At 40.0% G+C, this 20,178-nt stretch overlaps 2 protein-coding genes across 2 annotated transcripts; both read left to right on the forward strand.

The window, feature by feature from the left end:
• Positions 1-984: 984 nt before the first annotated feature.
• IFIT3 (interferon-induced protein with tetratricopeptide repeats 3) lies at positions 985-2,451 on the forward strand. The gene is given in 1 exon segment (XM_006878414.1): positions 985-2,451. A coding segment is annotated over 1 exon segment (1,323 nt). The 5' UTR covers positions 985-1,128.
• Positions 2,452-16,810: 14,359 nt separating this feature from the next.
• IFIT1 (interferon-induced protein with tetratricopeptide repeats 1) lies at positions 16,811-19,033 on the forward strand. Its single transcript, XM_006831441.1, has 2 exons — positions 16,811-16,823; positions 17,583-19,033. Exons 1-2 carry the CDS (start codon positions 16,811-16,813, stop codon positions 19,031-19,033), a joined length of 1,464 nt encoding a protein of 487 aa, XP_006831504.1.
• Positions 19,034-20,178: the final 1,145 nt, after the last annotated feature.

Genomic DNA, 20,178 nt, shown 5'->3' on the forward strand with positions numbered 1-20,178 from the left:
TAAAATATGCCCAAGCCTTGCAAATGGAAATGTGAGAACACACTTTTAGAACTTAAGTTACTTATTTAACTAAATAAGGCAAATGACTTTCTTAATTAGGATAAAAACTGGACTGTGAACCCCAGGGTCGGCAGTTGGAGTCCACTAGCCGCTCTGCGGGAGAAAGATATAAAGCTTTCTGTTCCTGTGAAGGTGTCCAGCCTCAGCAACCCTATACAAGGTTGCTATGAGTCAGAACCAACTCCACAGCACTTAACAGCAACATCAAACACAAATTTGTCTTTTTTGTTTCTTAGAATAAATTCATTCTCTCTGGGGGTCTGTCCTGGCATGATGGAGGGCTATTTCAATCAGACTTAAGCCAAGTCTCCTGGGATCTGTGTATGACTGGCGAGGTGGGGTGGGGCGACTGTGGAAAAGAAGAAGGAAAAGGATGAAATCACATGACATATTGGCAAGCTTACCTCTCTGCTTTCACATCTCTTCATGGCTCATTCTAACCAGCTCTTGTGCTCCTGAGGGAACAGGGAAAGCTGGGATATCCTTTATCTTTCTTAGTGTCTCTAACAACTAAGAAAGGGACACAGAGAAAGTGCCCAGTCAAAGTTCAGGGGGTGGCTATTTAAGTCTGCCCAGAACAGGCGAGAACTGAAACATAACTAAAGTGCAATAGCCATATCCCACTCCACCCTCCTTTCATTCATCTGACTTCCTCTTTTATATGAGGAGGCTTCAAAAAGTCCATGGAAAATTCCATTCTGTTTTCATTCCAATTTTCCACAAACGTTTTGAAGCCCCCTTGTGTATCTGCTCAAACAGTGTAAGGGATGTGCTTTATGGGTTCCCTCACAGACCATTGCTATATAAAGATCAGTCTAGAAAGTGAATGAAAAATGACTCTTCGTCTGCCTAAGAAGACTTAGGATGTAATGCTTGGCAGGTGCACATCAGAGTAACCACCTTTATTATTTTCTCCACAGTGAGATCACTAAGAATTCCCTGAAGAAAATCCTTCTTCAGCTGAAATGCCATTTCACATGGAACTTAAATGAAGAAAGTGCTACGGATGATCTAGAAGACAGAGTGTGTAACCAGATTGAATTCTTAAACACTGAGTTCAAAGCTACTATGTACAATCTGTTGGCCTATATAAAACACCTGGATGGTCAAAACGAGGCAGCCCTGGAATGCTTGCAGCAAGCTGAAGAGTTAATCCAGCAAGAACATGCTGATGAAGCAGAAATCAGAAGTCTGGTCACATGGGGAAACTATGCCTGGGTCTACTATCACATGGGCAGGTTCTCAGAAGCACAGAGATATGCAGACAAAGTGAAACAAACCTGTGAGAAGTTTTCAAATCCTTACAGTATTGAGTGTCCGGAAATTGACTGTGAAGAAGGATGGACATGGTTAAAGTGTGGAGGGATGCATAATGAAAGGGCGAAGGTATGTTTTGAAAAGGCTCTGGAAGAGAAACCCAACAACCCAGAATTTGCCTCTGGACTGGCAATTGCAGTGTACCGTTTGAATGACAAACCACAGAAGCAGTTCCCTTTTGAAACTTTGAAGCAGGCCATCGAACTGAGTCCTGACAACCAATATATTAAAGTTCTCTTGGCTATAAAACTTCTGAAGATATTTAAAGAAGCTGAAGGGGAGTCCTTAGTTGAGGAGGCCCTGGAGAAAGCGCCTTACCAAACAGACGTCCTTCGCAGTGCAGCCAAATATTACAAATTAAAGGGTAACCTAGACAAAGCTATTGACCTGTATCTAAGGACACTGGAAGCCACACCAAACAATAGTCACCTCTTTTACCAGATTGGATGCTGCTACAAGAAAAAAATCACACAGTTGCAGAACACAGAAGAATCTATAGCTATTGGGCATAGAGAAAAGATTGAAGAACTAAGGGAATGTGCTATAGAATATTTAAAGAAAGCTCTTGATAGGAAAGTAAATGATCCTTTCATATACACCAATCTTGCTGAACTTGTAGCACAAAAAGGTCACTACAGAGAAGCAAAAGAATATTACAAGATAGCGTTGGATAAGGATGTTGAGAGGGAGCAACTCCATCAATGCTTTGGCAACTTTCAGGAATATCACATGAAGTCTGAAGATACTGCTGTGGAACATTATTTGGAGGGTTTGCAGATAAGCAAACATTCATCAGAGAAGGAAAAGATGAAATGCCAGCTGCAGGACATAGCTGAAAAACCGCTTTCACAAAATGCACCAAATTCTTGGTATCACCAAGGATTCGTTCACAAGATGAATGGAGATAAGCTGCAAGCAGTGGAATGCAATGAGAAGGGCCTAGGTTGCCTACTAAAAAGCAGTCCTTCAGGTACAGGCAGCGTATTCCTTCTAGAATCGGAGCTTGAGGAGGGCAAGGAGGAGAAGAGTCAGAGCACATAGAGCTCCACTCTCAGAGAGCTCCCCAACCCCTGAACTGAGATAAAGAAGAAAGAAAACAAAACCAGAGGTTCCTGAGGAGAGAGGGGTGGAAAGGCATGGGCCTCAACTTGGCAGGGAGGCGGTGGGGTTGAGCAGAATAGTTTTAATTGCTGCTTTAAGGTATACTTTTAGAATAGCCATAAGTTTACCCAATCAGAAGGTTTTGTAACTAACTACTCACAGAAATTGTGCATGAGGCCTGCATGATGCTAATTACTCTACATTTGCATTTGGGTCACCAGAGGAACCCCATTTCTGCCTTTCTTGTCAAAGGCCATGCATAGTGAAAGTCTACCAACAGCATCTTCAATCAGACTCCTGTCATCCCATTTCCATGCAGCCCTCTGGGATTCCTTGAAGACTAGCTTTTAACTAACTCTAGAATCAACAAGGAGTCCTGGTGTGGCATTGTGGGTTAATGCGCTGGACCGCAAAGTCAGTTTGAATCACAAGTCAAGGTCAGTGGTTCAAGTTCACCAGCGGCTCCTCGGAAACCCTATACAGGGTCACCGTGAGTTGGAATCAACTCAATTTGATGGCTCTTAACAACAACAGAATAGACTTATGTCTTGTTCCTGGCTTTGTTGCTGTTGTTGTTAAGTGCCATCAAGTTGGTTCTGACCCACAGCGACCCTATATAGGGTTTCCAAGGAGCAGCTGGTTTGCTTGAACCACCGACTTTGCAATTCAAATGACTTTGCAGTCTGGTGCATTAACCCACAACACCACACCAGGACTCCTGACTTTAGCCATAGTGTTTATTTGTATTCCTGACAATAATATTAAATATGTATTCTGGAGCATAATGTTACAATAAATTTAAACTTTGAAACTCAGAATAGAGGTAATTGTGTGGTTTGTGGGAATGTGTTATTAAGACAGGAATATAAATTCCCAAAGTCTCCCTGCTACAACCTAACCATACTATTCTCAACATGGTCATCTCTGCTCCACAGGCGTTGTTTACACCATGTATGCACAGAAAATCCTGTTTCCCAAAGTCTTCTCAACCTCTACTGAACTCTGAGCGTGAGACCAAAATTATCCACATTCCAATTATATTAAAATGCCCATCCACATCCACAGCTGATGACAACATTAAGCGTGCATGTAAAATGATTCTGTCAAATAGACGAGTGGCTGTGGATTATGTGGCAAATCATTTGCCAATCAACCATGGCCCTGCCTATGGAATAATCCACAACAGACTTGGGTTTTCAAAAGTTTGTGTGAGGTGGGGACTGAAACAACTCATGGAAGTGCATAAACACAAACATTTGGACATCTGCAAACAAAATTTGAACCGATAGTCAAAAAAAGTAAAAGTTTCTTTAAAAAAAAAATCATTACTAGTAATGAGACACAGATTCATCACTACAAGCATGAGAGTAAATGGCAGAGCATGGAATGGAAACATCCTTAATAGCCAACCAAGAAAAAGTTCAAAAGTCAGCCATCGGCTAGAAAATGGATGCTTATAGCTTTCTGGGATTCTCAAGGGCCAGTATTGGAACACTATCAGAAAACAGAAAGGTTCAGCAATCAACAGTGTTTGTTACTCACTGAAGAGCTGAAGTCTAAACTTCAGATTCAACACAGAAGACTGCTGTCCGAGGGCATTGTGATCTTGCATAACAATGCGCAACCACATAGCTCTGCCCACACTGTTGACACTCTTCAAGAACTTCTTTTTGAGGTGTTAAAACATTCTCCTCCATATAGTCCTGATCTTGCTCCACTGGACTTTCATGTGTTTGGTCCCCTAAAAGCAGCCCTTAGAAGACAAAGATTCACCTCTGATGAAGAAGTGAAGACAGAGGTGCATTCCTGGCTCGCAGCTCAGCCTGAAACATTTTTTAACAAGGGAATTTAAAAGCTTGTCGACAGATAGACAAAGTGTATTGAAAAGCAAGAAGATCATTTCGAGAAATTATATATTTGTCTTTTCTAAAAGTTGGTTAAAATAAATTCTATAGCCAGAATGTGGCTATAGAAGTTTTGACTCACCCTCATACTTTAAGGCCTGTCGTCATGCTTTCCTAATATGTAACCTGATTGTCTGAATACAGAGGGAAAATGTCAAATACCTCTAAGATGCCAGATCCCAGATAAGGTAAATACTGGCATTCCCATCTAGTTTCTGAATGGAGAGCAAGAAATTTTATTTTATATAGTGAGAGAGTCCTGGGAAGCTGCTTAATAGATGTTGTTGGTTGTTGTGTCATTAAGTCCATTCCGATTCATAGCAACCCTGTACATGGTTTCCAAAGAGCGCTGGCAGACCTTGTGGCTAGCAGCCCAGTGCTTACCCTACAACGACACACCTGGAGCTGAAAACTTGAGTGAAGAATGCCCTCTGAAGTATCCGCTGGCTTCATCAGGGTTGGGGGAACTCCCAGGTATTCAGCAGTGAATTACAGATTTCAGGCCTGTCTGGGCCTGAAGCAACATCGTCCCTTATGTCTAGTTCCAGAGAAGTTGGCTGGACCCCTCTAGGGAATATTACAATGAACACTGATATTAAGAGTCTGGCTGGGGGAGGTGAGAGAGGGAAGATTTGAGGGGGACAAGTCATCTTCCACCCTCAAAAATGATTGCAACTCTGAAATAGGTGGGAAACTGCCTCTCTGTATGCAAACACACATGCTCAAGGAAGCAAAGAGTTTTAACATTAGTGGCTCTGGGCAGCTGCCCTGTCAGGAATTCATGGTCTGTATCCACTGGAAATACAGACAACTGGCTTATAGAAGAGTTGTTGTTAAGTACCGTGGAGTCAGTTCCAACTCATAGTGACCCTGCACAGGGTTTCCGAGGCTGCAAATCTTTACGGGAGCGAAAGTATATACCGTTCAATCCTGTCCCTCTACTCTCTGAGTCCTATTCATTCTCCAGGCGATATTTAGGTTGCACAGAAAATACAATTAGCTGGACTTGGCCTGTATACCTCGACTGTGTTTTATTTTGCTGTCTGGTCGGTTTTTTGTTTTGTATTTTTTAAATTTCCTCTGCATCTAGTCTACTTTGAATGAGTTGTTGTTGTTAAATGCTGTCGAGTCGATCCCGACCCATAGCGACCTTATACAGGGTATCCGAGGAGCAGCTGGTGAGCTTGAACTGCCAACCTTGCAGTTCAAACTGCTTTGCAGTCTGGTGAATTAACCCACAGGGCCACACCAGGAATGAGTAGATACCCCAAACTTGTACTTCCTGGTGTGTAACCCTATCTCAAACAGCTCTACCTCAGAGGGAATCCCACCAGCCACTGGCTTTCATAGTCACCTGTTCCGTTTTTTGCTATCAGAGAGCATATTCAGCCTTACCCAATTTATGATGATGACTTCGCACTTCCAGATAGATGGTAACTACTTTACCTGAGCTCTGGTAACATAGTGGTTACGAATGGGGCTGCAAACCTCAAGATTAGCAGTCCGAAACTACCTGCTGTTCTGCGGGAGAAAGATGAGGCTTTCTGCTCCCGTAAAGCTTTACAGCCTCAGAAACCCTGTTCAGGGTCGCTATGGGTAGGAACTGACTCGACGGCACTTAACAACAAGGTTACCATCAGTGTCTATGAAGCAGCTTGTCTGGTGACCATATGATCTTTAATAGCAGATGGCAGGCCTCCACAGATGAGACTACAGGGGGCCTAGGGACTAATCTTCAGAGATCTCTTCCCCTCCAGTATACCAGCTCCAAAGAGGCAGCTCCATCTGCTTGTATTACTGAAACTCCATGAATCCATGTACCTGAATTCCAGGGAGAATTTGAGCACTTTGTCAGTTTGAAGAAGTTAAGTAAAAAATCTGTAGACCTAAATTTGTAATATAAATCCATGACCAGTTTTTCTTTAAAATACAATCAACCTTCTGATTTTAACATTTTTCATGGAGGAATTTGGGTGAAGGGCACACCCCTCTGTGGACTCTATGTATTAGTTTGCAGCTTCCAGTGAGTCTACAATTATTTCAGTTGCTAAAAAAACAAACTCAACTTCATATACTTTACATTTACATAAATTTAAAACTTGAAATGTTAGTACTGACTTTCGTTGCAGTAAGCCAGATTGTGTGGTAGAAAGATGAGGCTTTCTGCTCCTGCAAAAGATTTATAGCTTCAGAAACTTTTTACAGGATCACTATGAGTCAAAACTCACTCAACAACACTTAACAACAAGCCAAACTGAATCACAGTGGACTGAGTAGAACCTTGGAGATTCATGAGAAGATATAAAACTCAGTGGACCATTCACAACAAAGAACTTGTGGTATCTAAATACTTTTTTCAGGAACGTGATTAGAAGTCATTTGGAAATCTCAAAAAGCAAGAGCACACTTTTTAGAATGTGGTAAAAATATTTGAAACTATTTCTTTCCATGTCATTCTGTGGATTCATATGAGACCGAGGGTTAACTGTCCACTATGCAGGTGGGGAGACTGTTGTTGTTAGGTGCATCAAGTCAGCACCAACTCACAGCGACCCTAAGCACAACAGAACAAAACACTGCCCAGTCCTGGGCCAACCTCACAATCGTTGTCACACTTGAACCCACTGATGTTGCCACTTTGCCAATCCATCTTGCTGGGAGTCTTCCTCTTTTTCTCTGACCCTCCACCTTTCCAAACATGACATCCTTCTCCAGTGACTGGTCCGAAGTATGAGAAATGAAGTCTGGCCATCCTGGCCTCCAAGGAGAATTCTGTCAGTGCTTCCTCCAACACAGATCTATTTGTTCTTTTGGCAGCCCATGGTATTTTCAATATTCTCCTTCAACACCATAACTCAAATGCATCAAGGAGACTAGGAACAAGGAAATGAAGATACTTGATTTTGGACTTCACAGAAAGGAAATGCATCTGGTTTTGAGTCCCAGATCACTCAACTTGAGAATTCTAGACACACAATAGACCGAGGACAGTTCAACCCAGGTGTAGATAAAAATCACATGAGGATTCCTTGGTCCTATTAAGACCTGGGACCATTCCCATCGATGTATTTAATTAGTCAGGGTGAAGTTAGCATTTAAAAACAAAACTAAATAAAAGCTCCTTGTTGTTGTTGTTAAGTGCCATACAGTCGGTTCCAACTCATAGTGACCCTGTGTAGGGTTTCCGAAGCAGTGCATCTTAGCGGAAACAAAAAACCTCAACTTTCTCCTGCTGAGTAGCTTGTGGGCTGGAACATCTGACCTTGTAATTGGCAGTCCAGCTTTTAATGTGCCATGAGTGTTGAGATTCACCCAGCTATCCCAGTTCACTTGTTTGTCTGCTGAGGAAGATGACTCCTACAGATGAAGGGCCTTATTATAAGACAAAGACAAATCATCTGGATGAGGAAAATCATCACATGAGGTAATAAAAGTGTCCCAAGGGTTCATGGTCACAAGGCTAAGGATAGCACATAGAAGACAAAGGCGATCATCACAAAATCATGATTGGCAGCAGATCAGTTCAACACTGTCAAAGGTGGGACAAAGAAAAGCTGACAGAGTTGGTTGTGGGGAACAGCTCTCTGACCACCTGGCTACTTGATAGTCGGGAGGTCATGACCATGTGGCCCTGGTATCCCAATTTCCCTTAAGGGGGTGCGTCAGCAAGTCCCCTGAAGACAAGACTCCCTTTACTACCCTGGTGGTGGTAAGTGTTGTTACATTTGTCTTGTTGTTTTGCCCTAGAACTTACTGAAGGTGTCTCCATAATATATATTTGAATGTGGGGTCTTTTCCCCCTAGAACACATCTCTCCTCCATGCTGCTCTGTTGGGTGTCACTTGTGGGTTATCTATGCCAAGGACCCTTTGGGCAAGATTCTGAATACCTAATCAACCTGAGCCAGAGCCCCACAGAGTCAGAACTGCTGCCAAATTCACAGCAACAAGATAATACAAATTCTGCTTCTCTGTAAGCTATCCAGTGCACTGAGAATTCACAAACTCACTTGTTTTTTTCCACAAAAATTCCAAAGTTACTTGCTCCCCTCAAAAAATAGATTTTCCTAATTCAGTTTTTTGAACTTCTGTTTATAGCCTGAACATTTATTGAAACACATAGATAAACCTCTTGGATCATTTATTCAAAAAGTTTTATTTGTATCTTCTGACTTGCTCAAGTCTCTGTGGAAATACATGGCTAACAAGAGAATAATGTGTTTTGTTTGAAGGACATATGCATTTTTTCTGTCCCAATGAATAAGAGAAAGATTGCTACTCAGTCTCGGGATAAGAATTCAAAAGCACAGAATAATAACTGAGACTTGACCTCTCATAGTTATTTGTTCCTACTTGGAGAGTTACCGAATTTAATACCATAAAGGAAAACAGAGTTACCGAATTTAATACCATAAAAGAAATCCCTATTTCCAGATAAGGAAGTGCTAGACCAAATATTGGCCGTGACTTTCCTTAAGTTTACACAACATTCACAGGTCTCCCTGGCTCTAGATGCATTTAGGAGATGTGCTGAAAGGAATCTCCTAGCTACCAAGTCCCTGGGAGGCCAGGTGGTGGTGTTGTTGCTGTTAAATGCCTTTGAGTCAGTTCTTGACTCATAGCAACCCTATATATGGTTTCAAGGAGCAGCTGGTGGGTTTGAACTGCCTACCTCATGGTTCTCAATCTGGTGCTGATCCTACAGCTCCACACCAGGAATCCAGGAGGCCAGTTAGACCCCCCACATGAATTAATACGTAAGTAAAACTGCTCTTCACCAGTTTCCTCTCATTATTTGTTGTTGATTTTTTTTTAACCATTTATTGTTATTTGGGTGAAAGTTTGCAGAGCGAATTAGTTTTCCATTCAACAGTCCATGTACATTTTGTTTCATGACATTGATGACAACCTTCACAAAGTAATTGTAGTCTTCCCACTTCCTCCCTGTTTGCTGTTTCCAAGTGTCCTTCCTTCCTATCCCTAGAATTTATCCCAAAGCAGAATATGGGAAGAAACACTGTTTTTAAGTTTCCTTTTCTACTTTAGTTTCAGTTTCTACTTTCGGTTTCTCAGTCGTTTGAAACAACATCACCAGCTGGTATTTATAACTCCCTTATATATTCTAGTGATAGGACTAAATCCATAAGAAAATCCACAAGAAAGAGCAGATCTCAAGAGTCCAACAGGCTCAACAAACCATAGCAGAACTGCTTCCTAATTCACAGGAACCATGAGGTAAGGATTTCTCTGCTTATCTGTTGTCGTGTTTAGAGGTTTTGGGGGGGAAAATGTTAATGAACATTAATTATCTCAACAAACTTGGTCTCAAAGAAGTTAAGTTTCCTAACTTCTATTTTAGCATTTACTTTTGGGTGGACTATGTATGTGAGTTAACTGTTTTATTAATTCAGGGATTGGAACTTTTGCAGAATTGCTCTAAAGAAGCTCACCTCATTCTATAGCACAAATAAGGGAAAGAGTTTGGCAGAAAGAAAGAAAATGATCCCAACCTCCCAAATTCTTTCCCACCAAACTTACTCTGACCTAGAAGAGGAATGGACAACTGGTCTGGGTAAAGACATTGCTTTCTTCTGATTCCTCACCATGTTGGAAAAGTAGGACCCACCAAGATTTGTAAGATGAAGTCCTGGGGTCTCCAAATACTGTAGAAATATTGTGGGGATTTGGTAGGAGGAACTCTAGCCTTTAGAGAACAAGGAATTGTTTTGTAGGCTTCTGGTCTCCCTCTCTGCACTGTAGGGTTCCTATGTCCTTCCTCAGTCTATGTCTTGCCTCAGTCTGACTGAATTAGTAGCATCTGCACACACCTGTTCCCCTTGGAGAAGTCAGACTGTCTTCAGAGGCTTGGTATCCTCCTGTTGAGGGGCTTGGCAGGAATTCAGTGCTTGGGAATACCAGTATCTTCTTCCCTGAAGGGTTCAATGCAGGACTTTCTAGATTGTCCAGATGGAATATCTGATTCCAAAAACCTCTGATATCAGGTGATAAAAATTAAATGATTTATAGCAACCTGCTCCAGTGGGGGAAAAATTGAAGGAAGCAACACTTCTAGAAAATGCACAACTTTAGGTTTATAATGATTTCCCCTCGTCTCCTTGACCAATAAACAGATACAGTGGATTATCAAGCTTTATTAAAGCAATACTAATAGCAATTATCATTCCTGAAGGCCTATTAAGTACAAACTGGCTTCTAAAATTATTATATAAGTTATTTAATCATTGCAACAAATTTGTGAGGCAGGTCCTCATGTTATCCTGATTTTCATAAGGAATCTTAGATATAGAAAAGTTAAGATCACACAGATAATAAAATGTGAGACATAAACTAATTTTAATGAATTATATTTGATCTAAGAGGGTGCAAATGACATAATTTCAGATGCCACAATTAAACTTTTAAGTATTTTGTATGTATTTTAAAATGTATTTGAAAAATATGCATATAATTTATATGCCTGTAATAAAAATTTTATTGTCATAAATACATAGAGCATTTATCATTTTAACTGATTTCAAGTGAATAATTCAGAAGCATTTAGCACATTCACAATGTTGTATAACCATCAACACTATGTAGTTCCAGAACATTTTTTCCATTCAAAAGGGAAATTCCATATTCATTAAGCAGGTCCTGTCCCATTTTTCCTTTCCTGGCAACCACTAAGCTGTTCTCTGTCTCCATGGAATTGTCTATTCTGGATATTTTGTATAAAAGGAAATATGCAACATGTAACTTTTCATGTCTAGTTGTCTTCACTTAGCATAATGTTTTAAAGGTTCATTCATGGTGTAGTATGTATTAGTACTTTACTTCTTTCTATGACTGAATAATATTCCATTGCATGGATATACTTACCACATTTTGCTTACCAATCTAATTTTGTTTCTTTCTACATCTGTCCATTGCTGGCTTCTGTCTGGCTCCCTCTCCTGGCTGAAGTGATTATATTCACATTCTTTGTTGTTAAGCACCGTGGAGTCGCTTCCGACTCATAGTGACCCTGAACAGGGTTTCCGAGGCTGCAAATCTTTACGGGAGCAGAAAGCCTCATCTTTCTCCCGTGGACCAGCTGGTAGTTTCACACTGCTGACCTTGAGGTTAGCAGCCCGATTCTTAACCACTACGCTACCAGAGCTCCTTTTTAGTGACATAATAAAATACCACAAACTTAGAGGCTTAAAACAATACAACTGCATCATCTCATAGTTCTATGGGTCAGACATAGACATAAGTCTCATTGGACAAAAACCCAAATGTCTGCATTACTGCATTCCTTGTTGGAGGCTCTAGGTGGAGAATTTGCTTCCTTGCTTCCTTAGTTGGAACCCTATTTAGTCCCTTGCAGTTTTAAAACCTAGGTCCCCATTTCCTTGCTGACTGTTACCTGAGGGACATTCCCCGTTTCTGGAGGCCACCTTCATTCTCTGCTCATGGAGATTAGTATGTGGGCATTTTGAGGGGCCATTATTCTGCCTACCATAGTGCCCAATGCTAACTACCTGGTTTATGTCTTAGATTAATTTATTCATGTTAGACAATCATAAACAAATATATATGTGTGTGTGTGTGTATGTGTATGTATATTGTTGTTGTTAAGTGCCGTCAAGTCGATTCTGATCCATAGCAACCCTGCATAGGATTTCCAAGGAGAAGCTGGTGAGCTTGAACCACAGATTTTGTAGTTCAAACAACTTTGCAGTCTGACGCGTTAGCCCACAGCGCCAGCGCCATACCAGGACTTCAGAATATGTATGCATGTGTGTGTGTATATATGTATATATATATATACATATATACACACACATATACACATACATAAATATTAACATATATGCATCAGGACTTCAGATATGTATGTATGTGTGTGTATATATATATATATATATATATATACACACACACACATCAGGACTTCAGAATATGTATGCATGTATCTATACATACATAGACACATATTAACATATATACATACATACATGTATATATACATACATATATAATTTATATATATAAATTATTTGGGTCTTTACATAATAAAAATGGAGTCATATTTGAACACTTCTGTATAGCTCTCTAAAGCTTAATTGTGTATTAGAAAATTCCCTCAGACTCAACCAGTTTTGATCTAATGCATATAATCTTATGGTTATATAATATTCAAGGGCAAGGATGTTCCATAATTTACTTAACTATTCCCTATTGCTATTTCCAACTTGTTGGTAACATATAAAATGCTGCAATAAATATTTTGTTATTGTTGTTCAGTTTGGTGCTTTTGTTTCTTTTGGGGATGGGATTGGCTTTAACAAGCATATTTGTTTTCTCACAGTTTAGGAGACTAGAAGACAGATGTCAGGGTGCTGATCCTAGGGGAAGGCGTTCTCTCTGTTGGCTCTGGCACAATGTCTCTTTGAGCTCCAGGGTAATCTTCATGTGGCTTGTAGCTGTCTTCCCTCATCTTTGCTTTTTTTAATTTTTTTTTTTATTTTGCTGGTCTCCCCTACAGTGCTTTGAATTACTTAATATGACTCTTCTAGCCATAGTCTTTGTAATTCCCACCAAATGACTGGGTTGTTTTTGTTGTTGTTATGGGTCGTCAAGTTGGTTCCGACTCATAGCAACCTGTACAGGGTTTATGAGGAGTGGCTGGTGACTTTGAACCATGAATTTACGGTTAGCAGTTCAGTGCTTATCCCACAGTGTCACACCAGGACTCCTTGTTGTTGTTGTTAAGTGCCATTGAGTCAGTACCGACTCATAGCGACCTTATGACCAGCAGAATAAAACACTGCCTGATCCTGGACCAACCTCACTACTGTTGCCACACTTGAGTTCATCGATGCTGCCACTTGGCTGATCCATCTCGTTGGGGGTCTTCCTATCTTTCTCTGTCCTTCCACCTTACCAAACATGATATCCTTCTCTAGTTACTGGTCCCTCCTGACAATATGTCTGAAGTGTGAGAGACGAAGTTTGGCCATCTTGGCCTCCAAGGAGCACTCTGGCTGCACTTCTTCCAGAAAAGAGGCTGTCCTGACTGAAGAACTGTATCTTCATCATTTCTGATCCTGAATTGTAACCTGTTAACTTTCCTACAAACCCTCTATTCTATTTTTGCACTTCCTAATGGCTTGTTGTTAAACACCGTTCAGTATGTTCTGACTCATAACATCCCTAGGATCATTTGGTAGATTTGAACCTTGTTCCTCATGGTTGTCAATCCAGTGCTTATCTAACAGTCTCCAAGTCTCCAAAGACTAACTGGATAATCTCCAGATGAGATGGCAGATCAGATGCATTGCTACATCCCCTAATCCAGCTCTCATTTGGACTTGGATTTAAGCCTGACTCTATATTCTGGAATTCAGTATCAAGAGTGAGAAATAGGAAGTGCTCTTCCTAATAAAATACATCATCTCATCTACAGAACAAGTTGAAACCACAGAAAATGAAGAACCAGCACATTTCCCCCCACAGGTACGGTAGGATCAGCACTGGACAGCAAACCACAAGGGCAGCAGTTCTAACACACCAGCTGCTCCTTGGAAACCCTATGCGGGGTTGCTGTGAGTAAACACCAACTTGAAGGTACTTACCAACCACACCTAAAACACACATGCATGCAAACACACACACACCTTCAAGTACAATTGTTAATTTCAATTTCTCTTGACATCATTACAGTGAAAGAAGTCAGATGATACATATTAATACTTGACAATAGACTTCCATGTCCAGAAAAAATGGAGGAGACATATTATTTTCCTATTCTTCCTAATAAGTAGAGATAAAACCCCTATACATTCAATATATAGCAAACTTAAGAATACTCTGAATGGTGGAGGCAAAAAGGCAAATCAGTTAGGAAACTTAGCACTTACGGGATAACATGGCAGTAAGCTTTGCAGACTTTCTTTTTGCCTCATATATTTTAGACTAAGTGCTGGGAAATCGGCAACTAGAAACACAATCAAGCACATACATAAAAGTCCCCCTGAGGCCTGTTCTTTCTAGTCAAAGGATGTGACAAGAGCAGTCCATCAAGCTGGAAAAGCTCCATATCATCAACCAAACAAAGCCAAGGGCAGACTGTGGAACAGAATATCAAATACATATATACAAGTCCAGCTAAAGCTAATGAAAATTAAAACAAGTCCACGAGGGCCAAAATATGACCTTTAACAAGTCCCACCTGAATTTAGAGATCATCTGATGAACAGATGCATTAGACACAAATGGCCAAAGACCAAAAGAGTTGTGGGATGACATCAAGAGCATCATACAGGAAGAAAGTAAAAAGTCATTAAGAAGACAAGAAAGAAGGAAAAGTCCAAAATGGATGCCAGAAGAGACTCTGAAACTTTTTCTCCAGTGTAGAGATGTTAAAGCAAATGGAAGACAGAGGAAGTAAAAGATTGAACAGATTATTTCAAATAGCAGCTTGAGAAGACAAAGTCAAATATTATAAAGAAATGTGCAAAGTTCTGGAGGTAGAAAACCAAAAGGGAAGAACATGCTCAGCATTTCTCAAGCTGAGGGAACTGAAGAAAAATTTTAAGCCTGCACTTGCAATATTGAAGGACTGTATGGGAAAATATTAAATGATGTAGAAAGCACCAAAAGAAGATGGAAGGAATACACAGAGTCACTGCACCAAAAGGAAATGGTCAATATTCAACAGCTTCAAGAAGTAGCCTATAAGCAAGAGCCAATGATACTGAAACAAGAAGTCCAAGGTGCTCTGAAGGCACTGGCAAAGAACAAAGATCCAGGAATTGATAGAATACAAATTGAAATTTTCAACAGACTTATGCAGCACTGGAGACACTCACTCATTCTAAACCAAGAATTCTGGAAGACAGATACCTGGAAGAGATCCATATTTGTGCCCATTCCAAAGAGACATGAAGAATCATCAGACAATATCATTAATATTGCATGCAAGTAAAATTTTGATAAAGATAATTCAAAAGTGACTACAACAGTACTTTGATGGGGAACTGCCAGAGGATCAAGCCAGATTCATATAAGGACCTGGAATGAGAGATATCACTGCTGATGTCAGATGGATCTTAGCTGCAAATAGAGAATACCAGAAAGATGTTTATCTCTGCTTTATTGACTACACAAAGGCTTTTGAATGTGTGGATCATGACAAGTTATGGACAACATTACAAAGTATGAGTATCTCAGAATACTCAATTGTGCTCATGAGAAACCAGTATATAGACCAAGAGGCAGTTGTTTGAACAGAACAAAGAGGCATTGAATGGTCTAAAACCAGGAAAGGTGTGTGCCAGGTTTGTATTCTTTCACTAAACTTGTTCAATTTACATGCGGAGCAAATAATCTGAAAAGCTGGGTTACATGAAGAAGAATGTGGCATCAGGATCGGAAGAAGATTAATTAACACCCTGAGATGTGCAGATGATACAACCTTGCTCGCTGAAAGCAAAGAAGACATGAAATACTTACTGATGACCAAAGACCACAGCCTCCAGTATAGATTACACCTCAGTGATAAGAAAACAAAAATCCTCACCACTGTACCAACAGATAACATCACGATAAATGGAGAAAAGATTAAAGTTGTCAAAGACTTCATTTTGCTTGGATCCACTGTCAACACTCATAGAAGCAGAAGTCAAGAAATCAAACAACATACTATATTAGGCAAATTTGCTGCACAAGACTTCTTTAAAGTGTTCAAGAACAAAGATGTCAGTTTGAGGACTAAGGTGTGCCTGCCCCAAACCATGATATTTTCAGTAGCCTCTGATGCATTTGAAAGTTGAATAATGAATCAGGAAGATCATAGAAGCATTGATGCATTTGAGTTATGGTGTCAGAAAACAATATTAAAAGTACCAGGGACTACCAGAGAACAAATCTGTGTTGGAAGAAGTACAGCCAGAATGCTCCTTTGAAGTCAGGAAGACAACACTTTGTCTCTCATGTTATTGTTGTTGTTGTTGTTGTGAAATGCTGTCAGTGGGTTCCAACTCATAGAGACCCTGAATAGGATTTCTGAATAGTGGCTGGTAGGTTTGACCTGCTAGTTGTTTGGTTCAAACAGACCTTGTGGTCCAGTGATTATCCTAGAGTGCCACACCTGTTCTCCATAATTCAGACATGTTATCATGAGGGACCAGTTCCTAGAAAGCAACATCATGCTTGGTAAAATGGAGGGTCATCAAAAAAGGGAAGACCCCCACCCAAACAGATATATTGGCACAGTGGCAGCAGCAATGGACTGAAGTGTAACAGCAATTGTGAAGTTGTCACTGGACTGGACAGTGTTTCGTTCTGTTGCGTATAAGGTCATTATGAATCATAACGGACTCTGCACCTACCAACAACAACATCAAAGTGGAGGGACGGCGTAAGAGGAAGACCCTCAAGGAGATGGCTCGACCGAGTAGGTTGCAACAGTGGGCTGAAACATAACAATTGTGAGGGTGATAGAGGACTATACGGTGCTTAGTTCATCTGTTGTGCATAGAGTTACTATTTGTGAGAACCTATTTGACAACACCTAAAGGAGCTCTGGTAGCATAGTGGTTACGAATCGGGCTGCGAACCTTAAGGTCAGCGGTTCGAAACTACCAGTAGTAACAACAGTTAAGAACACATCTTAATTAAGATCATCGAGTAGAATGGTCTTAATAAAGAATGCCATCCAAAAAAGAAAATATTTGATCTTTTCTTAACTTTTTATTTTGAATTATAGATTTATAGGAAGATGCAAAGATATTATAGAACTACAGAGGTCCACTTTGCTTTAATCAATGGTTTTAATTTGCTGTATAATTAAGAGGCTAAGGCCCTGAGGTCAATAATGCTTCTTACATTCTGCATATCTAACTGATCTCTTTCCCAATTAAATTAATAATAACAGATATAGCACATAATATGAGCAAAGTGTTTTACATATATAGTCTTATCCTCAGTAAACCCAATTTGTTAAGTACTATTATTCTCATTTTCCATTGGTGTCTTCGAAGCACAGAGAAGTTACTTGGTTAGCAAGTGCTGGAGCCAGACTATGAAGTCAAGCAGACTGCACTCTAAATCCATGCAGATTTTAGAAATATGGGGATGCATAACAATATTGAAGCAGGTATGCTCCTTATAAGGTTTAGAATATGATACATCTTGTCCAACTTCCATCTACTAGCTGTTCTTCACCTAACAAAGAAAATCTTTGGTTTTCATAGTGAGAATACTGATCAGCGTTGGATTAAGGAACGGCTGGAGAAGTTGAGATGCCAATTTACATGGACGTTGCTGATTGAAGACAATGAAATACATGATTTAGAAAGCAGGATCTTTGAGGAGATTGAGTTCCTAGACATCAAATACAATGTGGGAATGCACAATTTACTGGCCTATGTGAGATACCTGGAAGGCCAGAATGAAGAAAGCCTGGAGAGTTTGAAAAGGGCTGAAAAATTAATCCAGCAAAAACACGCGGACCAATCTGATTTGAGAAGTCTGGTTACCTGGGGCAACTATGCCTGGGTATATTACCACATGGGAAAGCTGGCAGAAGCCCAGACTTACCTGAACAAGGTGAAGAACACTTGCAAGAAGTTTTCAGACACCTCCGGCTACACGATAGAATGTCCTGAGATAGACTGTGAGGAAGGGTGGGCCTTGCTTAAGTGTGGAGGACAAAATTATGAACGGGCCAAAGTCTGCTTTGAAAAGGCTCTTGAAGTGGATCCTAAAAACCCTGAATCCTGCGCTGGGTATGCAATTACTCTCTATCGCCTAGAAGGCATGAGCTTACTGGAAACAGGGCTTTCTCTGCAACCTCTAAAGCAGGCCCTGAGGCTAAATCCAGAAAATGCATATATCAAAGCTCTCTTTGCCCTGAAGCTTCAGGAACTAGGACAAGAAGCTGAAGGAGAGAAGTATATTAAAGAAGCACTGGCCAGCACATCCTTCCAGAACTATGTCTTACGATACGCAGGCAAGTTTTACCGAAAACAAGGCTCTCTGGATAAAGCCTTAGAGTTCTTACAAATGGCCTTGAGGGCAATGCCTGACTCTGCCTTGTTGCATCACCAGATAGGTCTTTGCTATAGGCAGAAAGTGTTCCAAATGAAGGACGGTACAAACAGGAAGCCTAGAGGACAAGACAGAGACTATGACAAGAAAATAAAATCAGCCATATATCATTTGGAATTTGCAGTGAAACAAAAGCCCACATTTGATATTGCTTATATTCACCTGGCAAGTATGTATATAGAAGCAGGTGACTACAGAAAAACTGAAGAAACTTTTCAAAAAGCATTAGAAATCAATCCACAAGACGAATTAAAAAAGCAAAAGCTACATTTTCACTATGCCAAATTTCAGGAATTGCAAATGAAAAATGAAGTCTGTGCAATTACCTATTATTTAAAAGCAATAAAAATAGGAAAAGGTCCTGCTTTAAAGGATAAAAGTATCAGTGCTTTGGAGAAATTGGCTTTAAGGAAATCTCAAAGAAATGCCTCTAATGAGGAAAGTTTGAGCCTCCATGAGTTTGTCTGCAAATTGAGAGGAGAAACGAAGAAAGAACCGGAGAATTATGAAAAGGTCATAAGGCTGGTTACTGACTTTGAGAACTCTGAGAAATGAGGTTTCTAGGCATGAAAAGACCAGTCATCCTCACACTCATTTAGATTTTAGGTCAATACATAGTAATCACCTATCATGCTTACTGTGTTCAGAAACATGTAATTCACTTAATGATGAAATTTATAGACAAATAATGTTAGTTATAATCAGGAAAACAGTGAAACAAAAAAATATATATGTTTAAACCCATATCTGTAAGAATGCTGTGTAGTAACATAGTTTGTTGAAAAAAAGTTGTAACAGATTAAAAGTCTAGATATAAATCTACTAAAATGTTTGATTCATTCATTTTATCAACAAATAGTTCTCAGTACCAGATACCAAAATATAAAAGATGAATAAGGCTGGTATTTTTTCCTAATCCTCACACAGCTCACACCCTAATGAAAGAGACAAAAACATCAACAAAAAACAAGTACACACAAGTTAGTTTTCTCTATGAAGATATTAAGTTGACTGCTCAATTGTCCCAAGCAGTTTGTCTTGTTTTATGCCACTTTAGTTGAAGTACTAGTAATCAAGATCCTGATATTGATCTAGCTAGATCAAGAAACATAGAAAGGAAACAGGGAGTTGAGTGTGGGAATGAAAAGAGTGCCGATATACTGATTGTAACCAATATCATGAAACAATCTCTGTGTACATTGTTGAATAGGAAACAAATTAGCTTTGTGAGCTTTCACCTAAACCACGCTAAAACATTCAGGAAATAAATAAATAAATTATATATATATATGGAAAGGATGATAAATGACCGGGCAGGCCACCCAGAGCAATCATCTATGATTATGAATAATCACATTATATTAAAAGCATGCCTAACTGTAAAATGACATGGAAGCCATGCATGACCTCCATTGGCTTCACAAGGGGAAAGGAGAACCAAACTCATCCATCCAGGGCAGTTCCTCTGAGATGGAGGTCAGACCTGCCCCCACTCTCCTTGATCCTTTGCCAATTCTGATATCAACCGTCTCCCACAGCACTTTTTGCTTTTCTACTGGGATCAAGAATTCATTGCAATGACCACACAGAATTCACAGATAATATTTATGATTAGGGGGTTTATTAGAGAAGTTAACAGGGCACAATTTAGAATTAAAAAAATATTTAGAATACAGCTCTTCTGGCCAAGAGTACCTCTT

The sequence above is a fragment of the Chrysochloris asiatica genome, unplaced genomic scaffold (genome assembly GCF_000296735.1).
Source record: "Chrysochloris asiatica unplaced genomic scaffold, ChrAsi1.0 scaffold00003, whole genome shotgun sequence".
NCBI lineage: Eukaryota > Metazoa > Chordata > Mammalia > Afrosoricida > Chrysochloridae > Chrysochloris > Chrysochloris asiatica.